We start from the raw sequence: 18032 nt of genomic DNA, 5'->3' as shown, positions 1-18032 counted from the left end.
TTTGATATAGTAACTCTATATGAAGTGTGCCTTAATTTTTTATTTTTGTCAAACAGAATCGTATATTAATCAAAATGATCATCATACAAAATGTTCACAAGCCACGAATGCAGATTAAAACTGGCATAATAAAAAACTATCTCAAGAATCCCAAATTGTGCTAAATTATGAGCAGTTTTGTTATTACATCGCTTAACATGAACGAAACTAGTCGTTGCAAATTTTGACGCCCGTAAAACTATATCAGGAACAATCCATGCAATAAAGACATCTGATAGACCATTGTTTAGGTTCACGCATGTTGTGGTGGGATTGCTAGTTATATAGTAGATAGATTACTTAAAATAATTAAATAAAAGCATAAAAATTTCTAACAAAAAGTTTATTTGTTAATAAATTGGATTATCTAATTTTATTTCACAAAATTTTAACTAAAGGGAATTAGATTAAAATAATTTATTTTTGTTCCATAGCCAAATATTAAATTCATTTTCAAGTTTTTTTTTTCCACTGAATGCGATTATTCTGAGTAGTCTCTATCAAGAATCTTGTGTTTTATAAAAAATAAATAAGAATATACAAACGTTTAAAAAAAATTGAAAGTAGTATACATTGTGGATTCAAGATTTGTCACTGTTTTCAAGGAATCTGAGCTATCTCAAGAAGGATCTTGTGAAGAGACTGAGGTTTAGAGAAGAAAGGGCAATGATCACTTCCTTTGATCTTAAAAACTGCTTCGGGGCTATTCTCTCTAACCAGTTTCTCTTGAACGTCTGGTGAAAGAGCAAAATCATCGAGCGTCTGAACATAGAACCTTCGACCTTTCCCGTATCTTTCTTCAGTAAGCGACAGCTTCTCCATCATAGGACCCAAAGGTACAGGCCGCATCGAGATCATAGACAATGCAATGTCCTGAGACAAATTTTTAAAATAAAAAATGGTCAGCATTTTGTTGCATTAGGCCCTATCCATTAAAACAGAACTTGACCCACTCTAGATTGGGGCATTTGCTGATCACTTACATTAACTATTGTAAGAGTTTACCTTATTGGGTGACTGATTGAAGTACAAGCCTTTCATGTGTTGTTTCTCAAACATGAACCCTGTAGCGGGTTTGTCCTTGCCGTTTCCATAGATCAAGAACTGCGACTCTTTCATGAACCGTTCTGCAGAACCAAGCTGCAATAGAGACAGTAGTGTGAGCGCAAACAAAGAACATTCATCGACTTTAAATCCACAGCGTTGCAGAAATGTATATTACAAAAGTATTGGTTACAAGGGAAATAAATGACTCCTCAATCCATGTGTTACCTCATCAGCAAAGACATCGAAGGGTCTTTGTCCATCCGCAACCATAGTGGCACATATGAATATGGCTTTTGAGATTTTCTCTGGAAACCGCTCTAACGCATACGAAACACATGCACCTCCAGTACTGTGACCCACCAAAATGACCTGAAACAATCAACACTCAGTGCTTCACACAAGTATATTAAAAATGAATATGGAAATTGTAAACCTTCCTTAGAATATTGTTAAGAAACCGAACCAACTGAGGTTCAATGCAGTAACATTGACATTTTTATTTCCAAGTTTCCTACATAAAACTCAGAACCTAACTATCTACACTTGAACAATTTCTAACCTTTTCTTCCTCGGGAAGATTTTGAATGAGCTCGATCAACGGTTTTGAATATTCTTCTAAGGTTGAAACACTATTTGCATCTGTCATATTAAATCCAGATCCAGCAAGGTCAACTGTGACAGGAAATAGTCCAGACTCTTCCAACGAAGCAATAGTTTTGTACCAACACCATGCCCCAAACCCTTCACCATGAACCAAAACGAATTTCTTAACAGTCAAGCTCTCCAAAAACTCAGGTACCTGAAGAGAGATACAACATATCTAGCATAACTAAGACGAACATAAAAAGTGTTTTCTAATCTCATAGTAACAGGTAGTGTGAATTACAAAGCAATGGCATTTATGTGTGACAGGAACAATCATCAACTAGTGTCCGAACAAAGTCCTCTACTTCCAATTTCCGATAAAAACTCATTGCAATAACCATAAAGAAGCTTCTTTTCTCACTCTTTGTTCTAACCACAATGATTTAAACTTTTTAGAAGTAAAGCCACACTACAAGAACTTTTGAGAACACTTTAGCTAACGACAAAATGTGTATTGATCTCTAGAGACCTGGTTTCATATAGCAATAAGCAGGTCTCAATTACAAAGAAACGACATTTACATGAACAAAGTTCTTTGCTTTCTCCAAAAAGAAGATTCTTTTCACCATCTTTGTTCTAATAACAAAGAGACAGACCAATCGACTAACATGACAACAACACTATTTGACCTTTTAAGAAGCAAAGCGCACTACGAGAACCTTATTCTGTTCTGCTCTAATTTACACTTCTCTTGGTCCCAACCTAATGTCAATATCAAAGTTTTAACCTTTAAAACACTTTTGATCTCTCTCCTCAAACTAACAATCTCTTCCAATCAAAATATAAGGACCTAAATATAAAAACCCAAACTTTATCATTACTATTGATAAAAAAAGAAGAAAAAGATTGGACCTGCTTGTTATTAGAAAATGGGTCAGAGAGTGTTTGTCTTCTAGAGCTAGTAGACCCAACACGCCTAGACATGGATCCATCAAATCCCTGAGGTTGATGAATAGCCATAGACAAAGCTCTTCGATGCAAAGTCTCTTCATCAGCAAGCAGTTTCCTCTGTGAACGATTCACTCTCTTGCTTCTGGATCCTCCATCTCCTCCACCACTTCTGATAACAACATCTTTCTTCTTCATGCAGATTACTCTGTTACCCATCTTCACACAAAACCCCGTAACTGAATCCCAAAGAAGAAGATTTTAAGATTTTGTATCCATGAATTGAAAAAAGATCTTGACTTGGGGTTGGGGATATAGATGAAGAGTGGATGAAGAAGAAGAAGCAAAACGGTGTGTCATTGATTACGAATTTACGAATAAGGACGATTCAGATTTAAGACAAAACAGCCAAAGTTTGTTAATTTGTTTCGTCTTTTGTGTGGATATTTCTGGGAATTTTTTTGATTTCTTGTGTGTTTTCCACTTTTAGTTTTCTTCTCAGTAATTATTTTACTCTGTTCCTTCAAATAAATTGTGGTATGTTTTTGTATCACTTATTTATTTATTTTCATTAACCTAATTTTCGTATTTTATTCACTTTTTCCAACTGAATCTGGTTTAGAAAAAATACTTGAAAATTTGACTCATTTTAACTAGTCGAGAGATATTAAAATATTAATCAACGATTTTTTTTTTTTTTTGGACAAAGATATTAATCAACGATTTGATTTCCTTTTCCTAGTTGGATTTGTTTTATCCTTTTACGATGATATAAAATAAGATTTGATGAGGCTCATACATATCGATTCAAAAGCCTATATCATCATACTTTACGCTCTCTCATTAACCATCTAGCTAGTGTTAAGCATCGCTGCAGATTCCTCTTCTCAAGCCAAGTAATTAATCTTCTTAACTATATTCTTCAAATTTACTTATACTGTTTTCCTTTGTGTCGATTTAGCTATATTAATAGACCTTACTTGTGTAAACTTCTTAACTATGATCGTCCTTGCTTTATCAGAACTCTTTTTCTCTGCTTAGTTTATCTCTAATCCCTATTTTTCCGATTACTTTCACAATTTATAATGATTACAAATCTCCTAGCTAGGACAGAAAAAGGAATTTTAAAGAACTATTGATTGCTTGATGTCTAAGCTTTAATTGAGGCTAGTGATTTTTCATTCTTTGAGTTAATGTTTTTATATCGAATATTCAAACTTGTGGTACCCTTTTTGTTGTACATGAAGATGGAGACTGATCTGATATACGATGATTCAAAATCCGCGACACCCTCAAACCCTAGCCAAACCCTAGTTCTGGTCGGTCGTACTGGAAACGGAAAGAGTGCAGTAGGGAACAGTATCCTTGGAAGAAAGGCGTTTATGTCCAAATTATGTTCCCGTGGAGTCACCAACACATGTCAGTCAGAAAGAGTTGTGCAAGATGATGGCCAAATCATCAATGTGATTGATACTCCTGGTAAGTGCTTCTGAAAAAAAATACTCTTTAGAAGAATGAATAATTTCCTTTTAATTAGTCCAATGCCAGTTGTTTTACGAGGTTATTGATGAATTTATGTGGATATATGTATTGTTCCTAATTTCGTCAGTCAGATTGACTACAATTTACTTGTAATAACTAATGATGTATGGCATCGATCTTGGTGAAATTTGAAATTTGAAATTTCAAGGGCAGCTGACTCTATCGAGAAAGAAATCTCGAGGTGCACAACAATAGCCAAAAATGGAATCCATGCTATCCTGTTGGTGTTCTCTGTGAGGGATGCTTTTAGAGGAGATAAGGAAGTGTTAAGTCACTTGCAAACCATTTTCGGCAGCAAAATCACTAACTATATGATCATTGTCTTTACGGGTGGTGATGAATTGGAAGAGACTTTGGAGGATTATTTGACTCCACAAGAGTGTCCACCATTCCTAAACGTGAGTGTTTTTTTATTTCTTTTCTTAACTTGAGATGTATAATGAAGACTGCATATACATAGTCTTATATGTATATATCTGATCTGAATTAAACTGAATTGTATGGTTGTAGGAAATTCTTGAGCTATGTGACAACCGATTGGTACTGTTTGATAACAAGACCAAAGATAATCTCAAGAAGGTTGAGCAAGTTGAGAAGCTTCTTGCACTTGTTGAGTTGGTTTCAAAGCAGAACAATAGTAAACCCTATACGAAAGAGTATTTCAATGAGCTACAGGTGATGTTATAATGGCTTTCCTCTTTGATTTTGAAGTTTTTAATCTCCTTTGATTTTTTATCTTTGCCTAAGCACAAAGATAGTATAATATTTCTTCTTCATGAGTATTTATTTATGTTCTTTGTTGGATATATTACTCATATATACTAGGTAGTAAGTATAGTAACATGGTGTGAATACTTGGCTCAGGTGGAGATTAAAGAATCAGAATTGACGCTAGAGAAACAACTAGCTGAGTAAGAGGCTGAGAGAGAATCTCAAACGGGCAAAAAATAGACAAAGGAACTCAATAGAAGGTTGCAATAATGCATCAGCCTTAGATTATGATATATTTCTTCATTTACGTTTATGTATATGGTTTTTTTTTTATTGTTACTTTTTAATGTCACCATCTGGTTTTATGATTTAAAGACAAAATTATGTGACTACATACATTATTATGGTGTTTTCTTTTAGTGTATTTTATTTTTATTTTTATAACCGACTGTTTTTATTTATTGGTATCCTATTTTGACCTTTATTAGTACTTAAGGTTTGATTGGATATTGTGGGTAGAGCAAACTAGATAATCTTATTTTGAGGAACAGTTAGACCATCTCTAATGTATATTTCTATTTTTTTCTCTAAAATAGAGTAACTCAAAAATAGAGCATTGTTTTCCTCTAATGTATTACTCTATTTTCAATTCTAAAATAAAGTTAGTGAGAATAGAGTTACTCTATATATAAAGCAATCCTATCATTTTCTCTATTTTAGAATAAAATATAGAGTAGGGTTGGAGCAAATGTTGCTCTATAATAGAGATTTGACTCTAAAATAGAGTGGAGTTGGAGATGCCCTTAGAGAACTGCGTCAACCTATGATGATCATTCTAATCTCTACTATCTCATTTTTGATTACTTTGATGTGGTTTTCCTTATATCAATATCTGGTTTTTGTTATTTACCACAACATTCTTGTAACTACATTGTAATGACCCTCACCAAGAATAGAAATTTTAAGCAAAAAGGGTCGAAGAAATGGGACGGAAAAGACCTAGGAAAGAAGAAGCAGAGAAATAAAGGTGAATGGCCCAAGGAAGTCCGGAGAAATATGTGTAAGTCGAAGAATGGCCGAGCCAAGACCGAAGTACCGGACGCACGGTCGAGACCCTAAGTATTTACTAAGACAAGTGGTTGAGAAGATCGAGAAAATTGTCGAGACTCGAGAGAGATGCCGAGTACTCGAGAAAATTGTCAATACTCGAGGGAGTTGCCGAGTACTCGAGAAAATTGTCGAGACTCGAGGGATATGCCGAGTACCCGAGGAAATTGTTGAAAGCTCGAGGGAAACTGCCGATGACTCGAGAGAGTGTCGAGATATCCGTGACGTATAGTCAAAGTGCCCGAGACGTATCGCCGAGGCGTACGGTCCGAATTGCCCGATAGACTGCCGAACGTACCGAGCAGAACGTCCGAACGGTCGAGAAAATGATCGGACCGAGTCGAGAAGCACCGGAGAGAACGTCGAAGGTGCCGGACGAAGGATCAAACATTTTGGGAAAATTTAGTGTTTTCTCAAAATTTTGACCAATAAAAATTGAGGAAAGTGGAGAATTAAAATAATCAAGGAAGAATTAGTGGGGGGAATTAAAAATTCAAGGTGATTAAGAAGAGATAGTGGGGGAATTATCTTAATCCAAGGAGATTAGCGGAGTGGCGAAATTCAATTGGCTGAAAGCTTATGATTAAGCTTACTTAACCCACATGCACTAATAAGAAGGGATTACATGCACTAATGGGGAGATTTACATGCACTAATACAAGGAGAATTAGTGGCTTAAGTGGTGAGCTGCCATTGGTGGAGGAGCTACATGCCCAACATGCAGCCAAAGAGAATGCCATTTGTCAAAGAGCACTAAGGGGATGAGAGGAGAGTTGAGCTTATAAATAGAGGATGTGGGATTACATTCTCTCATTTCCCAAAATTTCTTTAAGTTCATAAGCTCTCTTGTTTCACCTAAAATCGAGAGGAATCAAGAGAGTTATCGAGAGAAAGATCAAGAGTGATCAAGAAGGAGTTCGAGAGGAGAAGTGATCGACGCGTACGCTTAGAAAACGCTGAGAAAGGCCGACGGTTGGGCCAACGATCATTGGGGAAAAGAATGGGTTGCGACCGACGTAGCGAGAAGCAGTTGACGCGGAGTAGGAGTGAGTGGTCTGATCGGGTGGTGCTGTGAAGTCCGAGTATCATCGACGATTGCGCAAGAGGTGAGTCTGAGGTAGTGCATGTAGTGTAGTATATGTAGTTGCGGTTTGAGTAGGTTGCATGCGAACATGATGGGATTCTTGCTAGAATCATCATGCGAAAATGGATTAGTTGCATGCAAAATAATTGGGACTCACTCAATACTTGGTTAAAGAAGAATTTGGATGCACTTAAGTAAATTGGACTTACTTAAAATATGGACAAGGCTATTGCATGCGAATTGGGAGTTGAAGTTTGTTAGCAATTTTTATTGCATAAAAGTCAGATGGGATTAATAGCATGCTAAATGAACCTAAGGGTTTAATGAGTTAAATCGAATGGCCTTGCATGTGTAAATTGGACTAAAGATTTAAACGGTTAAATCTTATTTGGTTGCATGCATATTAGGACTTGTTGCAATTGTTTTGCTTAAGTCGATTATGTTGATTGCATGCATGTAAAATAATCTTAAGTTGCTTGATTTATTATCGTGCTTCTTGTTGATTATTTCGTGTTGGGTTTTCTTGTATGATTGTTTGCATGCGTATACAATAATCCTAAGTTGCTTGATTTCCTATCTCGCTTCTTGTGTGATTATTGCATGATTTGTTCTTGTTCGATTTCTTGCATGCGTGCTTGATAAATCGTTACTTGAATAGAGGTGGTGTTTTATTTCAGCTAGGCTCTTGATTGTGTTTCTTGAGTCGTAGCTAGCGTTGTGTGTCGATAATTCTAGTTCCATAAGTGTTTGTCACGCGTGAGTTCCCGACGACCACTCACGCGGGGACATTGTTACGGCTGGCTAGCTACCGGCGTAACCGCTACATGACGATGTAGCTAAAGGTGGGTTCATGCCGGAGAACTTTGTGGTCTCGGCATGGGAAGGATTGGAACGGAACAGATTATCGAAGGGCCCTAGGAGTAAAGAGTCTAGAGTAATCAAGTGTCCCTTGTTTATGTCTAGTCGTCTTTACATGTTGTGTGTTGCGTGTTGTTAAAGAGCTTAGGGTATTTCAAGCGATCCTTGTTGTACTCTAGACGTCTTGTTTGGTTATTCGGTCAAGGAGTTAGGATAGTTCAAGAGTTCCTTGTTTATCCTAGTTGTCCTTGCTAGTCGTGTAGAGGACTTAGAGCGTCGAGACGAGTCGCGTTGATCTAACCTCTCTTGCATGTTGTAGTTTGAATTGCTTCCGCTAAGCTTTTGTTGCGTTGCTTTGATGTTATTTGCTAGTTGTTGTGGCTTGCTAGCTTTTTGGGATTGCCGGGGTAGTCGGTTTGGGGAAGTAATATCCTGTTGAGGATAGAAAGGGGGTACCCAGACTCACTGAGTAATCTTAGATTACTCATGTCTCATTTGTTGTGGTTTTGCAGGGAAACCTAAGTGAGTCTAGAGCCGGAGCAAACGTTAGGGTACCGGATAGGGTTTTCTTGTGTTTCTTGTAAAACCCTATATTTTCTTAAAAGAACAAGTGTAAAGTTTTCCGACTATCTTTATATATATTACTTTAATGATTTATTTTCGATGAAGTATCTTATTAAAGTGATATATATACGGTTTTCAGGAAAGCATGGCACGTTGCAACTGATACTCGGCCTAGTCCGGGCTAACACAACGCACCAGGCCGCGAGGGTTGCAAAGCCTAAGTAACCTCGGCTGCGGGTGGGACTGTGCTAGGGAGGACCGGTCGGGAAGTCTGCAGCTTCCGTCCCTCGACCGGATCACCTTGGTGCAATTCCACAAGTGGCGTCCCGTGGCTGTCCGATGGCCTTAGTGGTCATAGTACGGTTCAGGGGCGTTACAACGGTGGTATCAGAGCGGTGTTTTCGAACCCGCGAGCACTTGTGCATTTCAATGTTTTATCGAGTAATGCGTCGCAAGAGCATGAAATTTTATCCGGACCGTTTGCTTGACTAGTCTAAGTGGAACCTTAGAATGAATTAAGCATCTAACCTTGTTTCTTGTGGGTTTTAGATGTATTCAGGTGATTCAGGTTGCGGGGCTGGTTCAGGGGATGAGGGGCCGAGACATGAGGATTGTGGGCATCACAATGGGTATTTGTCGACAGAATTAGAAAGTGGCCGAGGGCCGAGTGATTCGAATGACTGGGATGAGGACGGGGTGTTCGACGCGGACGACACCAACTGGTCGATTGAGACCGATCCGTCCGAGTGTTCAGATGAGATAGAGGAGGAAGAAGCTGATCAAGATGATCAGACTATTGTGTTGGAGATTGGTGAGCCGAGCCGTCTTCAAGTTCGAATGGACGCGCAAGGCAAGTTCGAAACTCTACCTGTTGGAGATCATGGGGAGGCGGAGGTGGAGCTCGCCGAACGATTACAAAGGTTGCTGTTAGATCTTGTGGAAGATCAGTCCGATGATGTTAGTCCCGAGGAACACTTGAGGGAGTACCCGGAGACAGTCGAGAAGATTCTCAATTTCTTGACCGATGTGTATGTGCCGGAGGAAGGAGGCAATGCTAGTACTGTGGGAGTGGTACCCGAGATCGGAGGCACTAGCGGTATGGAGCAATCTACGGAGGAGAGACCCGAGACGCTTACGAGGATCCGACTTATGTTACATGGGATGCGCTCACCGGAGCAAGTAAGTGAGGGTGACGGGGAAGTCATGGTACCGGAAGCCAATGGAGAAGAGAATCCGATTGATGGAGACTCTAAGACTGAGAAGCGGATCAGGGAAGTAGAGGTGATCGATCTTGTGTCAAGTGACGATGAGGGGATTCCGACTTTTATAGTGGAACCAAGGAGAGACCGAGACCGAGAAATTGAGGCTAGTACGGAGCCGAGAGAGAATGTGAGGCGATGGGCCAGTTCGAGCCAAGTCGTGAGAGAACGAGGGGATCGAGTCAAGTTGCACGAGACCGAGGAGAGCCAGACCTCCTAATGCCAGACCAACACGTACCAAGTCAGGCGGAGCAGAATCAGATTGTGCCAAGGCGCAATAGTCCCATTAGAGCTGTACCGTTGCAAATGGTGTTGCCGGGACAAGAGGAGGAGCAAGAAGAGGAACCAATTGACGTGGATTTGGAAATGCTCGCTAAGGCGTATGAGCTGAGAAGGCAGAACCGAGAGCAACTAAGGATGGAAATTGGAGAAAGTAGTTCGAGTTTGAAGAGAACAAGGGAGTATTACCAAGAGTTGCAGGCGAAAGGGGAGTTGGAGATGCACTCCATAACGTTCCAACCAAGAGGCAGGCTGAAAGTGCGAGCCACTGCCAGGAAGAGGGTGGTGTACCCGAACCAAGTTCACATGAGAAACACGCCCTATTGCGAGTGGTGCGAAGGCGTGGGGCATTGGACAAGACATTGCTGGAGGCCGGCGTTGAGACGCATGTGTGACCCGACGGACGAGAACTGTGAATGGTGCGGAGAGCGAGGGCACTTTGCCTATTGCTGCCCAAACCCAAACCGTATGAGGTATTGGAGGCGGTGTGAAGCGTGTGGGGAACCGGGGCATCCGAACAATCATTGTTGGAGGACGAGGCCTCAACATTTTCCGGACCCGGAGTTTATGGTATGTACCGTGTGTGGTGGAAGAGGACATTATGTTCATGAATGTCCATACCAGATGGTGCGAGAGAGAATGAACTCGACCAATTCATTCGAAGGAACGGGAATGAACCCGATAGGTCGAACCGAAAGAGTTGAAGTGAGCCCGACAAATCAAGCTGGAACCTCGATGTCTCAACCGAGTCTCCCGCCGAACCGCCACCTGATGAGCCAGCCAGGGAATGGGTGTGCACGTGCGAAGCGTGTACTAGGCTCAGGAACCAGTAGGATACTGGGGTGTAAGGGAAGTTTTTTTTGGGGTTTATGTGTAAGGGTTGGATAGTATTCTTTTGTTGTTTCTAGACTTAACCTCTGTTGTTGTTGTCTAGAATCCGAACCCTTAGTATTTTCGGCTAGGATGGTTTAGAACTTGTGTAGCTTTTTCAAATCGGTTTGTAAAAAGTACCCTATGTTCTCTAGCCGTAATGTTGCTGGTGTTGTTGGTTTTATTGTTTAAAACTTCTTGCTAATCCTTGCTTGTTTTATCACTTGCTTTGATTGTTGCTTGAGTTTTATAGGTTTGCATAGTTAATATATTGCATAAGCTTTTGCATGATTAACTTGCACGCAATCGATGAGGATTCACGTAAGACACCACTAAGCGCGATCAGACAAAAGAGAAGATGTCCAAGGGAGTCCAAGGGGGTGTTCAGCGGAAGCAGAACAGCCAGTTTGGAATAATGATGCGAAAAGGAGAATAGAAATGATGAGAAAGGTTGCGGCGAACGCAAAGAAATTCGAGGAAGAAAGAATAGTGCAGAATCGATTGACAATGGCGAAACTAAAGGGGTCGAAGTGAACATGACCCAGAAAGTGCAAGAGAAATAGTGCATGGTCCAAGGAGTGGACAAGGAGGACGCAAAAAGATAATGCGTGAAAAGAAGAGTCTATGAATAGACAAAGAGGGATCAAGAAAATAATGGGCGACAAGAGAAACAGCATTTCTATGCTAAGGGGCAAGGTATGGGCAAGGTTATCGAACCAAATTTCAAAAGTATGGGAGTTGATGAAGAAGTTCGTAGTGGGGCAGAGTCACCTAGGGAGAGGTTTTATGGAGCCAAGGGCATTGGGAAAAGTTGAAAACCAATAAAGCGTGAAGCTAAAAGCGTTGGAGGAGTTAAAAGTCCTAAGGAGGATGAAGTTAAAAGAATTGGAGAAAGAAGATCGAGGTTGAAAAAAAAAAAAAACTGGGGGAAACCAAAGGAGCAAAGCACGGTGGTTCATAAATTAAAGGGAGTACGGAGTTGTACGAAGAAGTATTAAAACGTTGGAGAAAAGAAAAGAGTCAGGAACAAGCTGAAGAAAGAGAAGTATTGAACTAAGAAGTCCACGTAGTGGGCAAGTCATGAAGCAACAAGGCAAAAGCCTTAGTATTGGAGGACATAAAAATTAAGAGGAGCCAAGGGAATGTTGGAGATGAAGAAGCTTACCAAAAAGCATCAACCACAAATGATCAGGGTTTAAGAGAAACGGTGGTATAATTGGAGAAGCAAGGCGATGCGAGGAAGCAGCCAAAAAGAAGGAGAAGGCATGAGAATTCGGGGACGAATTCTTATAAGGGGAGGAGAATGTAATGACCCTCACCAAGAATAGAAATTTTAAGCAAAAAGGGTCGAAGAAATGGGACGGAAAAGACCTAGGAAAGAAGAAGCAGAGAAATAAAGGTGAATGGCCCAAGGAAGTCCGGAGAAATATGTGTAAGTCGAAGAATGGCCGAGCCAAGACCGAAGTACCGGACGCACGGTCGAGACCCTAAGTATTTACTAAGACAAGTGGTTGAGAAGATCGAGAAAATTGTCGAGACTCGAGAGAGATGCCGAGTACTCGAGAAAATTGTCAATACTCGAGGGAGTTGCCGAGTACTCGAGAAAATTGTCGAGACTCGAGGGATATGCCGAGTACCCGAGGAAATTGTTGAAAGCTCGAGGGAAACTGCTGATGACTCGAGAGAGTGTCGAGATATCCGTGACGTATAGTCAAAGTGCCCGAGACGTATCGCCGAGGCGTACGGTCCGAATTGCCCGATAGACTGCCGAACGTACCGAGCAGAACGTCCGAACGGTCGAGAAAATGATCTGACCGAGTCGAGAAGCACCGGAGAGAACGTCGAAGGTGCCGGACGAAGGATCAAACATTTTGGGAAAATTTAGTGTTTTCTCAAAATTTTGACCAATAAAAATTGAGGAAAGTGGAGAATTAAAATAATCAAGGAAGAATTAGTGGGGGGAATTAAAAATTCAAGGTGATTAAGAAGAGATAGTGGGGAATTATCTTAATCCAAGGAGATTAGCGGAGTGGCGAAATTCAATTGGCAGAAAGCTTATGGTTAAGCTTACTTAACCCACATGCACTAATAAGAAGGGATTACATGCACTAATGGGGAGATTTACATGCACTAATACAAGGAGAATTAGTGGCTTAAGTGGTGAGCTGCCATTGGTGGAGGAGCTACATGCCCAACATGCAGCCAAAGAGAATGCCATTTGTCAAAGAGCACTAAGGGGATGAGAGGAGAGTTGAGCTTATAAATAGAGGATGTGGGATTACATTCTCTCATTTCCCAAAATTTCTTTAAGTTCATAAGCTCTCTTGTTTCACCTAAAATCGAGAGGAATCAAGAGAGTTATCGAGAGAAAGATCAAGAGTGATCAAGAAGGAGTTCGAGAGGAGAAGTGATCGACGCGTACGCTTAGAAAACGCTGAGAAAGGCCGACGGTTGGGCCAACGATCATTGGGGAAAAGAACGGGTTGCGACCGACGTAGCGAGAAGCAGTTGACGCGGAGTAGGAGTGAGTGGTCTGATCGGGTGGTGCTGTGAAGTCCGAGTATCATCGACGATTGCGCAAGAGGTGAGTCTGAGGTAGTGCATGTAGTGTAGTACATGTAGTTGCGGTTTGAGTAGGTTGCATGCGAACATGATGGGATTCTTGCTAGAATCATCATGCGAAAATGGATTAGTTGCATGCAAAATAATTGGGACTCACTCAATACTTGGTTAAAGAAGAATTTGGATGCACTTAAGTAAATTGGACTTACTTAAAATATGGACAAGGCTATTGCATGCGAATTGGGAGTTGAAGTTTGTTAGCAATTTTTATTGCATAAAAGTCAGATGGGATTAATAGCATGCTAAATGAACCTAAGGGTTTAATGAGTTAAATCGAATGGCCTTGCATGTGTAAATTGGACTAAAGATTTAAACGGTTAAATCTTATTTGGTTGCATGCATATTAGGACTTGTTGCAATTGTTTTGCTTAAGTCGATTATGTTGATTGCATGCATGTAAAATAATCTTAAGTTGCTTGATTTATTATCTTGCTTCTTGTTGATTATTTCGTGTTGGGTTTTCTTCTATGATTGTTTGCATGCATATACAATAATCCTAAGTTGCTTGATTTCCTATCTCGCTTCTTGTGTGATTATTGCATGATTTGTTCTTGTTCGCTTTCTTGCATGCGTGCTTGATAAATCGTTACTTGAATAGAGGTGGTGTTTTATTTCAGCTAGGCTCTTGATTGTGTTTCTTGAGTTGTAGCTAGCGTTGTGTGTCGATAATTCTGGTTCCATAAGTGTTTGTCACGCGTGAGTTCCCGACGACCACTCATGCGGGGACATTGTTACGGCTGGCTAGCTACCGGCGTAACCGCTACATGACGATTTAGCTAAAGGTGGGTTCATGCCGGAGAACTTTGTGGTCTCGGCATGGGAAGGATTGGAACGGAACAGATTATCGAAGGGCCCTAGGAGTAAAGAGTCTAGAGTAATCAAGTGTCCCTTGTTTATGTCTAGTCGTCTTTACATGTTGTGTGTTGCGTGTTGTTAAAGAGCTTAGGGTATTTCAAGCGATCCTTGTTGTACTCTAGACGTCTTGTTTGGTTATTCGGTCAAGGAGTTAGGATAGTTCAAGAGTTCCTTGTTTATCCTAGTTGTCCTTGCTAGTCGTGTAGAGGACTTAGAGCGTCGAGACGAGTCGCGTTGATCTAACCTCTCTTGCATGTTGTAGTTTGAATTGCTTCCGCTAAGCTTTTGTTGCGTTGCTTTGATGTTATTTGCTAGTTGTTGTGGCTTGCTAGCTTTTTGGGATTGCCGGGGTAGTCGGTTTGGGGAAGTAATATCCTGTTGAGGATAGAAAGGGGGTACCCAGACTCACTAAGTAATCTTAGATTACTCATGTCTCATTTGTTGTGGTTTTGCAGGGAAACCTAAGTGAGTCTAGAGCCGGAGCAAACGTTAGGGTACCGGATAGGGTTTTCTTGTGTTTCTTGTAAAACCCTATATTTTCTTAAAAGAACAAGTGTAAAGTTTTCCGACTATCTTTATATATATTACTTTAATGATTTATTTTCGATGAAGTATCTTATTAAAGTGATATATATACGGTTTTCAGGAAAGCATGGCACGTTGCAACTGATACTCGGCCTAGTCCGGGCTAACACAACGCACCAGGCCGCGAGGGTTGCAAAGCCTAAGTAACCTCGGCTGCGGGTGGGACTGTGCTAGGGAGGACCGGTCGGGAAGTCTGCAGCTTCCGTCCCTCGACCGGATCACCTTGGTGCAATTCCACAAGTGGCGTCCCGTGACTGTCCGATGGCCTTAGTGGTCATAGTATGGTTCGGGGGCGTTACATACATGCACATGCATTTTGGCAAATAGTCCATCTATGATCGATGCTAGACGAATTGAGCGATCTCTTTTCTCCTTAGTCCTTGTGGTGTCTCCTGATAATTTTATACTGTAATTGACAAATTCTACATCTCTTTAAAGTGGATCATTAATTACTCGAAAAAGATTTATTGAAAACATGTAACCATTAATTAGGTTAAAGTAAAGCTGTACTCTTTGCATTCTCGAGACAATAAAACTATCTTTGGAACTAAACATATTCAACCACATGCATCAATAGAGACCTTTGAGATTCCTTCCTTTTTTTGTATTCTTTTTAATCATAATTTTGGAAGGCAAATTTAGTTTTTCCATTTCTCTCTTTTATATGTAAGGTTCCGATGAGTTCTTGAAAAAAGAGATCTAGAGTCCAAAGATCTATTGATATATTAATTCCTTTAATCTTTACTTCAATATTTATTTTCAAAATGGGTGGAGGACTGGTAGCAGATGATTTCAAACCTGGTCAAGGTATGTCGCTTTTCTTAAATGTTTCTCTCACTCGTTGCTTTATACAAAAACGGGTACGAATCAGTCTAGCAATTATAAATCGTTTTAAAAGATTTAATTAGAAGTAAAAAACGAGAGCCTTAAGAAAGAGCTAGTGAGAAGATATTTCAGTTCTGGCTTTGACAGAGTTTCTATTATTATTTTTATTTTTTGAAGATGCATGTGCTTCTGATTTACTGCTGAAGCCTGCAAGAACCTTAGTCCTTCTTGGCTGCTCGGGCAATGGGAAAAGCGCGACTGGGAATAGCATTCTCGGAAGAGAGGCGTTCGAGTCGAAAGGAAGTGCAGCAGCTGTTACCAAAGAATGTGAGCTAAAGACTACTAAGCGACCAAACGGACAGATCATCAATGTTATTGATACTCCTGGTGTGTGTGTTTGCATGTGCCTTTTGTTCATATGAAAATGTAATAGTCGAGCCAGAGTCCCATTAGCAAACAATGCAATGCTAAACATGTTGGTCATGATTTGTTCTGCAGGCCTTTTTAGTTTGTTCCCCTCGAACGAGTCTACCATCCGAGAAATCTTAAAATGCTTTCGTCTTGCCAAAGAGGGGATTAATGCGCTGCTTATGGTTTTTTCTTTGAGAGGCAGGCTAACAGAAGAGGAGAACTCTGTGCTTTCAGTGTTGAAGGTCCTTTTCGGAGATGATATTGTTGACTACATGATCGTTGTTTTCACCAATGAGGATTCACTTACTGATAACAATGAGACATTGGATGGCTATTTGAAGGAATCTTCTCGTTTCAAGGTTACTGTGTTTTCTTCTATTGAAACAGCGAGCTAGGAAAAACTTTCTAAAGAGATTTTCACCTTTTCTTGCGAGTTGCGACTTACATCTATCAGTTGGATTTGTTTATGGTTCTAGGAAATTCTTGCGGCCTGCAACAACCGTGTGGTTCTGTTTGATAATAGGGCAAAAACAGGAAAGCGCAAGAAAGCTAAGAAAGTTCAGAGGCTTCTAGACCTTGTTGAAGAAGTTGTGAGGAAGAACAACAAAAAACCATTTCTGTTTGATTTATCTCATAAGACAATGGTAACCTTTTTTTTTAATGCATGTTCCCTTTCCGATATCTTTTGTTTGCTTATCAGTAACCATCTGCATCTTAGGAGGCCGAAGTTGAAGAAAAGCAGAAAAAGATTAAAGCAATGAAGGGTCACTACACAGAAGAAGAGAAGTCCAATTGGAAGGAAGAGGAAGAGAATTCACCTCATCATCAGTTCAGCCAAAGGGTAAAGAAGGTAAGGTGTTTTCAAGTCCATCTCTATGGTTCTGATCTCATACGATAGATAATAATGTGTAGTAACTTATGAGACATAAGGCTTCGATGTGAATATGTTTCTTGGACAATTCTTTAAGAACTGATCATGATGGGGAGAATTTTCTTTTTAAAGTTTTACATTAATTGGTCTTCTTTGTTATTGCTCAGGTGGAAGAAACAAGGAGTTGGCTGAAGGAGAAACTGAATGAGGAGAAAACTGCAAGACGTGAAGCAGAAACAAGGGCGAGAGAAGAGATTAGGATGCTGAGGGAGAAACTCCAGCAGGCAGAGAAGAAACTCGAGAAACAGGAAGGAGGTTGCATCGTTCTTTAATAGATGTTCTTTCAAAATTGTGCCACCCAGAGATGATACATACGTATTGAGTTTTCTATGGTCTTTTTCTTTCTATCAATTAAAAGAAACTACTTCTGAGATATCTGGCATTATGTGAACCTTTTCATTGGTACTGAAACACACATTTCATTTGGTTTTCTACCATTCAATTTTTTCCTACTAATTCTTTACATAAGATGGTTATTTTGTTTGAATAAATTTTATATTCATTCAAACAAAAAGATCCACCAAATCCATAATCTTTTGAATGAAACTTTTCAGTTCTATAATTTTCGGATATTCATAGTTAAGGGGTGGGCAAAATACCCGCACCCGATACCTGAACCCGAACCTGAAGTAAGTAATTCGGGTCGGATATAAATCATCCAAACTATCTGATCGGGTGTTTATATTAAATAAAACGGGTACCCGAACCCGACCGGGTATACCCGAACACCCGATTAAATCATCCAAACTATCTTGATTCTCGACTTGCCATATCCCGATTTCTAAGATATTCAAACCAACCAGAAAATCCCCCAATTTAACAAACTAGAAACCCTAAAATAATTCTCATCGTTCCCCGACTCTCCTCCATCTGAGATCTCAAGGCAAATCAGGTACATCACTTTCTTCTT

The 18032-nt window shown here is 40.1% G+C and overlaps 3 protein-coding genes across 3 annotated transcripts; 2 read left to right on the top strand and 1 right to left on the bottom strand.

The window, feature by feature from the left end:
* Window positions 1-539: 539 nt before the first annotated feature.
* On the bottom strand, window positions 540-3214 carry MES12 (methyl esterase 12). The gene is made up of 5 exons (XM_010439603.3): window positions 2584-3214; window positions 1646-1885; window positions 1312-1455; window positions 1045-1179; window positions 540-912 (listed from the first exon to the last, which is right to left on the bottom strand). The coding sequence occupies exons 1-5, from the start codon at window positions 2836-2838 to the stop codon at window positions 640-642; spliced, it is 1047 nt and encodes a 348-aa protein (XP_010437905.1). The 5' UTR covers window positions 2839-3214; the 3' UTR covers window positions 540-639.
* Window positions 3215-3866: 652 nt separating this feature from the next.
* Window positions 3867-5313, top strand: LOC104750308 (immune-associated nucleotide-binding protein 9-like). The gene is made up of 4 exons (XM_087467097.1): window positions 3867-4098; window positions 4303-4559; window positions 4672-4836; window positions 5026-5313. The coding sequence occupies exons 1-4, from the start codon at window positions 3867-3869 to the stop codon at window positions 5074-5076; spliced, it is 705 nt and encodes a 234-aa protein (XP_087323223.1). The 3' UTR covers window positions 5077-5313.
* A 10121-nt stretch (window positions 5314-15434) lies between these two features.
* LOC104721572 (Avirulence induced gene (AIG1) family protein) lies at window positions 15435-17559 on the top strand. The gene is made up of 6 exons (XM_010439589.3): window positions 15435-15762; window positions 15958-16167; window positions 16279-16550; window positions 16668-16835; window positions 16910-17041; window positions 17230-17559. The coding sequence occupies exons 1-6, from the start codon at window positions 15720-15722 to the stop codon at window positions 17392-17394; spliced, it is 990 nt and encodes a 329-aa protein (XP_010437891.1). The 5' UTR covers window positions 15435-15719; the 3' UTR covers window positions 17395-17559.
* The last annotated feature ends 473 nt before the right edge of the window (window positions 17560-18032 follow it).

The sequence above is a fragment of the Camelina sativa genome, chromosome 2 (assembly GCF_030686135.1).
Source record: "Camelina sativa cultivar CO46 ecotype springtype chromosome 2, ASM3068613v1".
Taxonomy (NCBI): Eukaryota; Viridiplantae; Streptophyta; class Magnoliopsida; order Brassicales; family Brassicaceae; genus Camelina; species Camelina sativa.
The sequence above is the reverse complement of the archived record's forward strand: the minus strand, read 5'-3'. Positions and strand labels throughout refer to the sequence as shown.

Coding starts and splice junctions, on each gene's coding strand:
- MES12 (XM_010439603.3), bottom strand. CDS start 2,838: ATGGGTAACAGAGTAATCTGCATGAAGAAGAAAGATGTTGTTATCAGA. Junction 1,180..1,311: donor TCGATGTCTTTGCTGATGAG/GTAACACATGGA, acceptor TCTCTATTGCAG/CTTGGTTCTGCAGAACGGTT. Junction 913..1,044: donor TCAATCAGTCACCCAATAAG/GTAAACTCTTAC, acceptor AATTTGTCTCAG/GACATTGCATTGTCTATGAT.
- LOC104750308 (XM_087467097.1), top strand. CDS start 3,867: ATGGAGACTGATCTGATATACGATGATTCAAAATCCGCGACACCCTCA. Junction 4,099..4,302: donor CAATGTGATTGATACTCCTG/GTAAGTGCTTCT, acceptor TGAAATTTGAAA/TTTCAAGGGCAGCTGACTCT. Junction 4,837..5,025: donor AGTATTTCAATGAGCTACAG/GTGATGTTATAA, acceptor TACTTGGCTCAG/GTGGAGATTAAAGAATCAGA.
- LOC104721572 (XM_010439589.3), top strand. CDS start 15,720: ATGGGTGGAGGACTGGTAGCAGATGATTTCAAACCTGGTCAAG. Junction 16,168..16,278: donor CAATGTTATTGATACTCCTG/GTGTGTGTGTTT, acceptor TTTGTTCTGCAG/GCCTTTTTAGTTTGTTCCCC. Junction 17,042..17,229: donor TCAGCCAAAGGGTAAAGAAG/GTAAGGTGTTTT, acceptor GTTATTGCTCAG/GTGGAAGAAACAAGGAGTTG.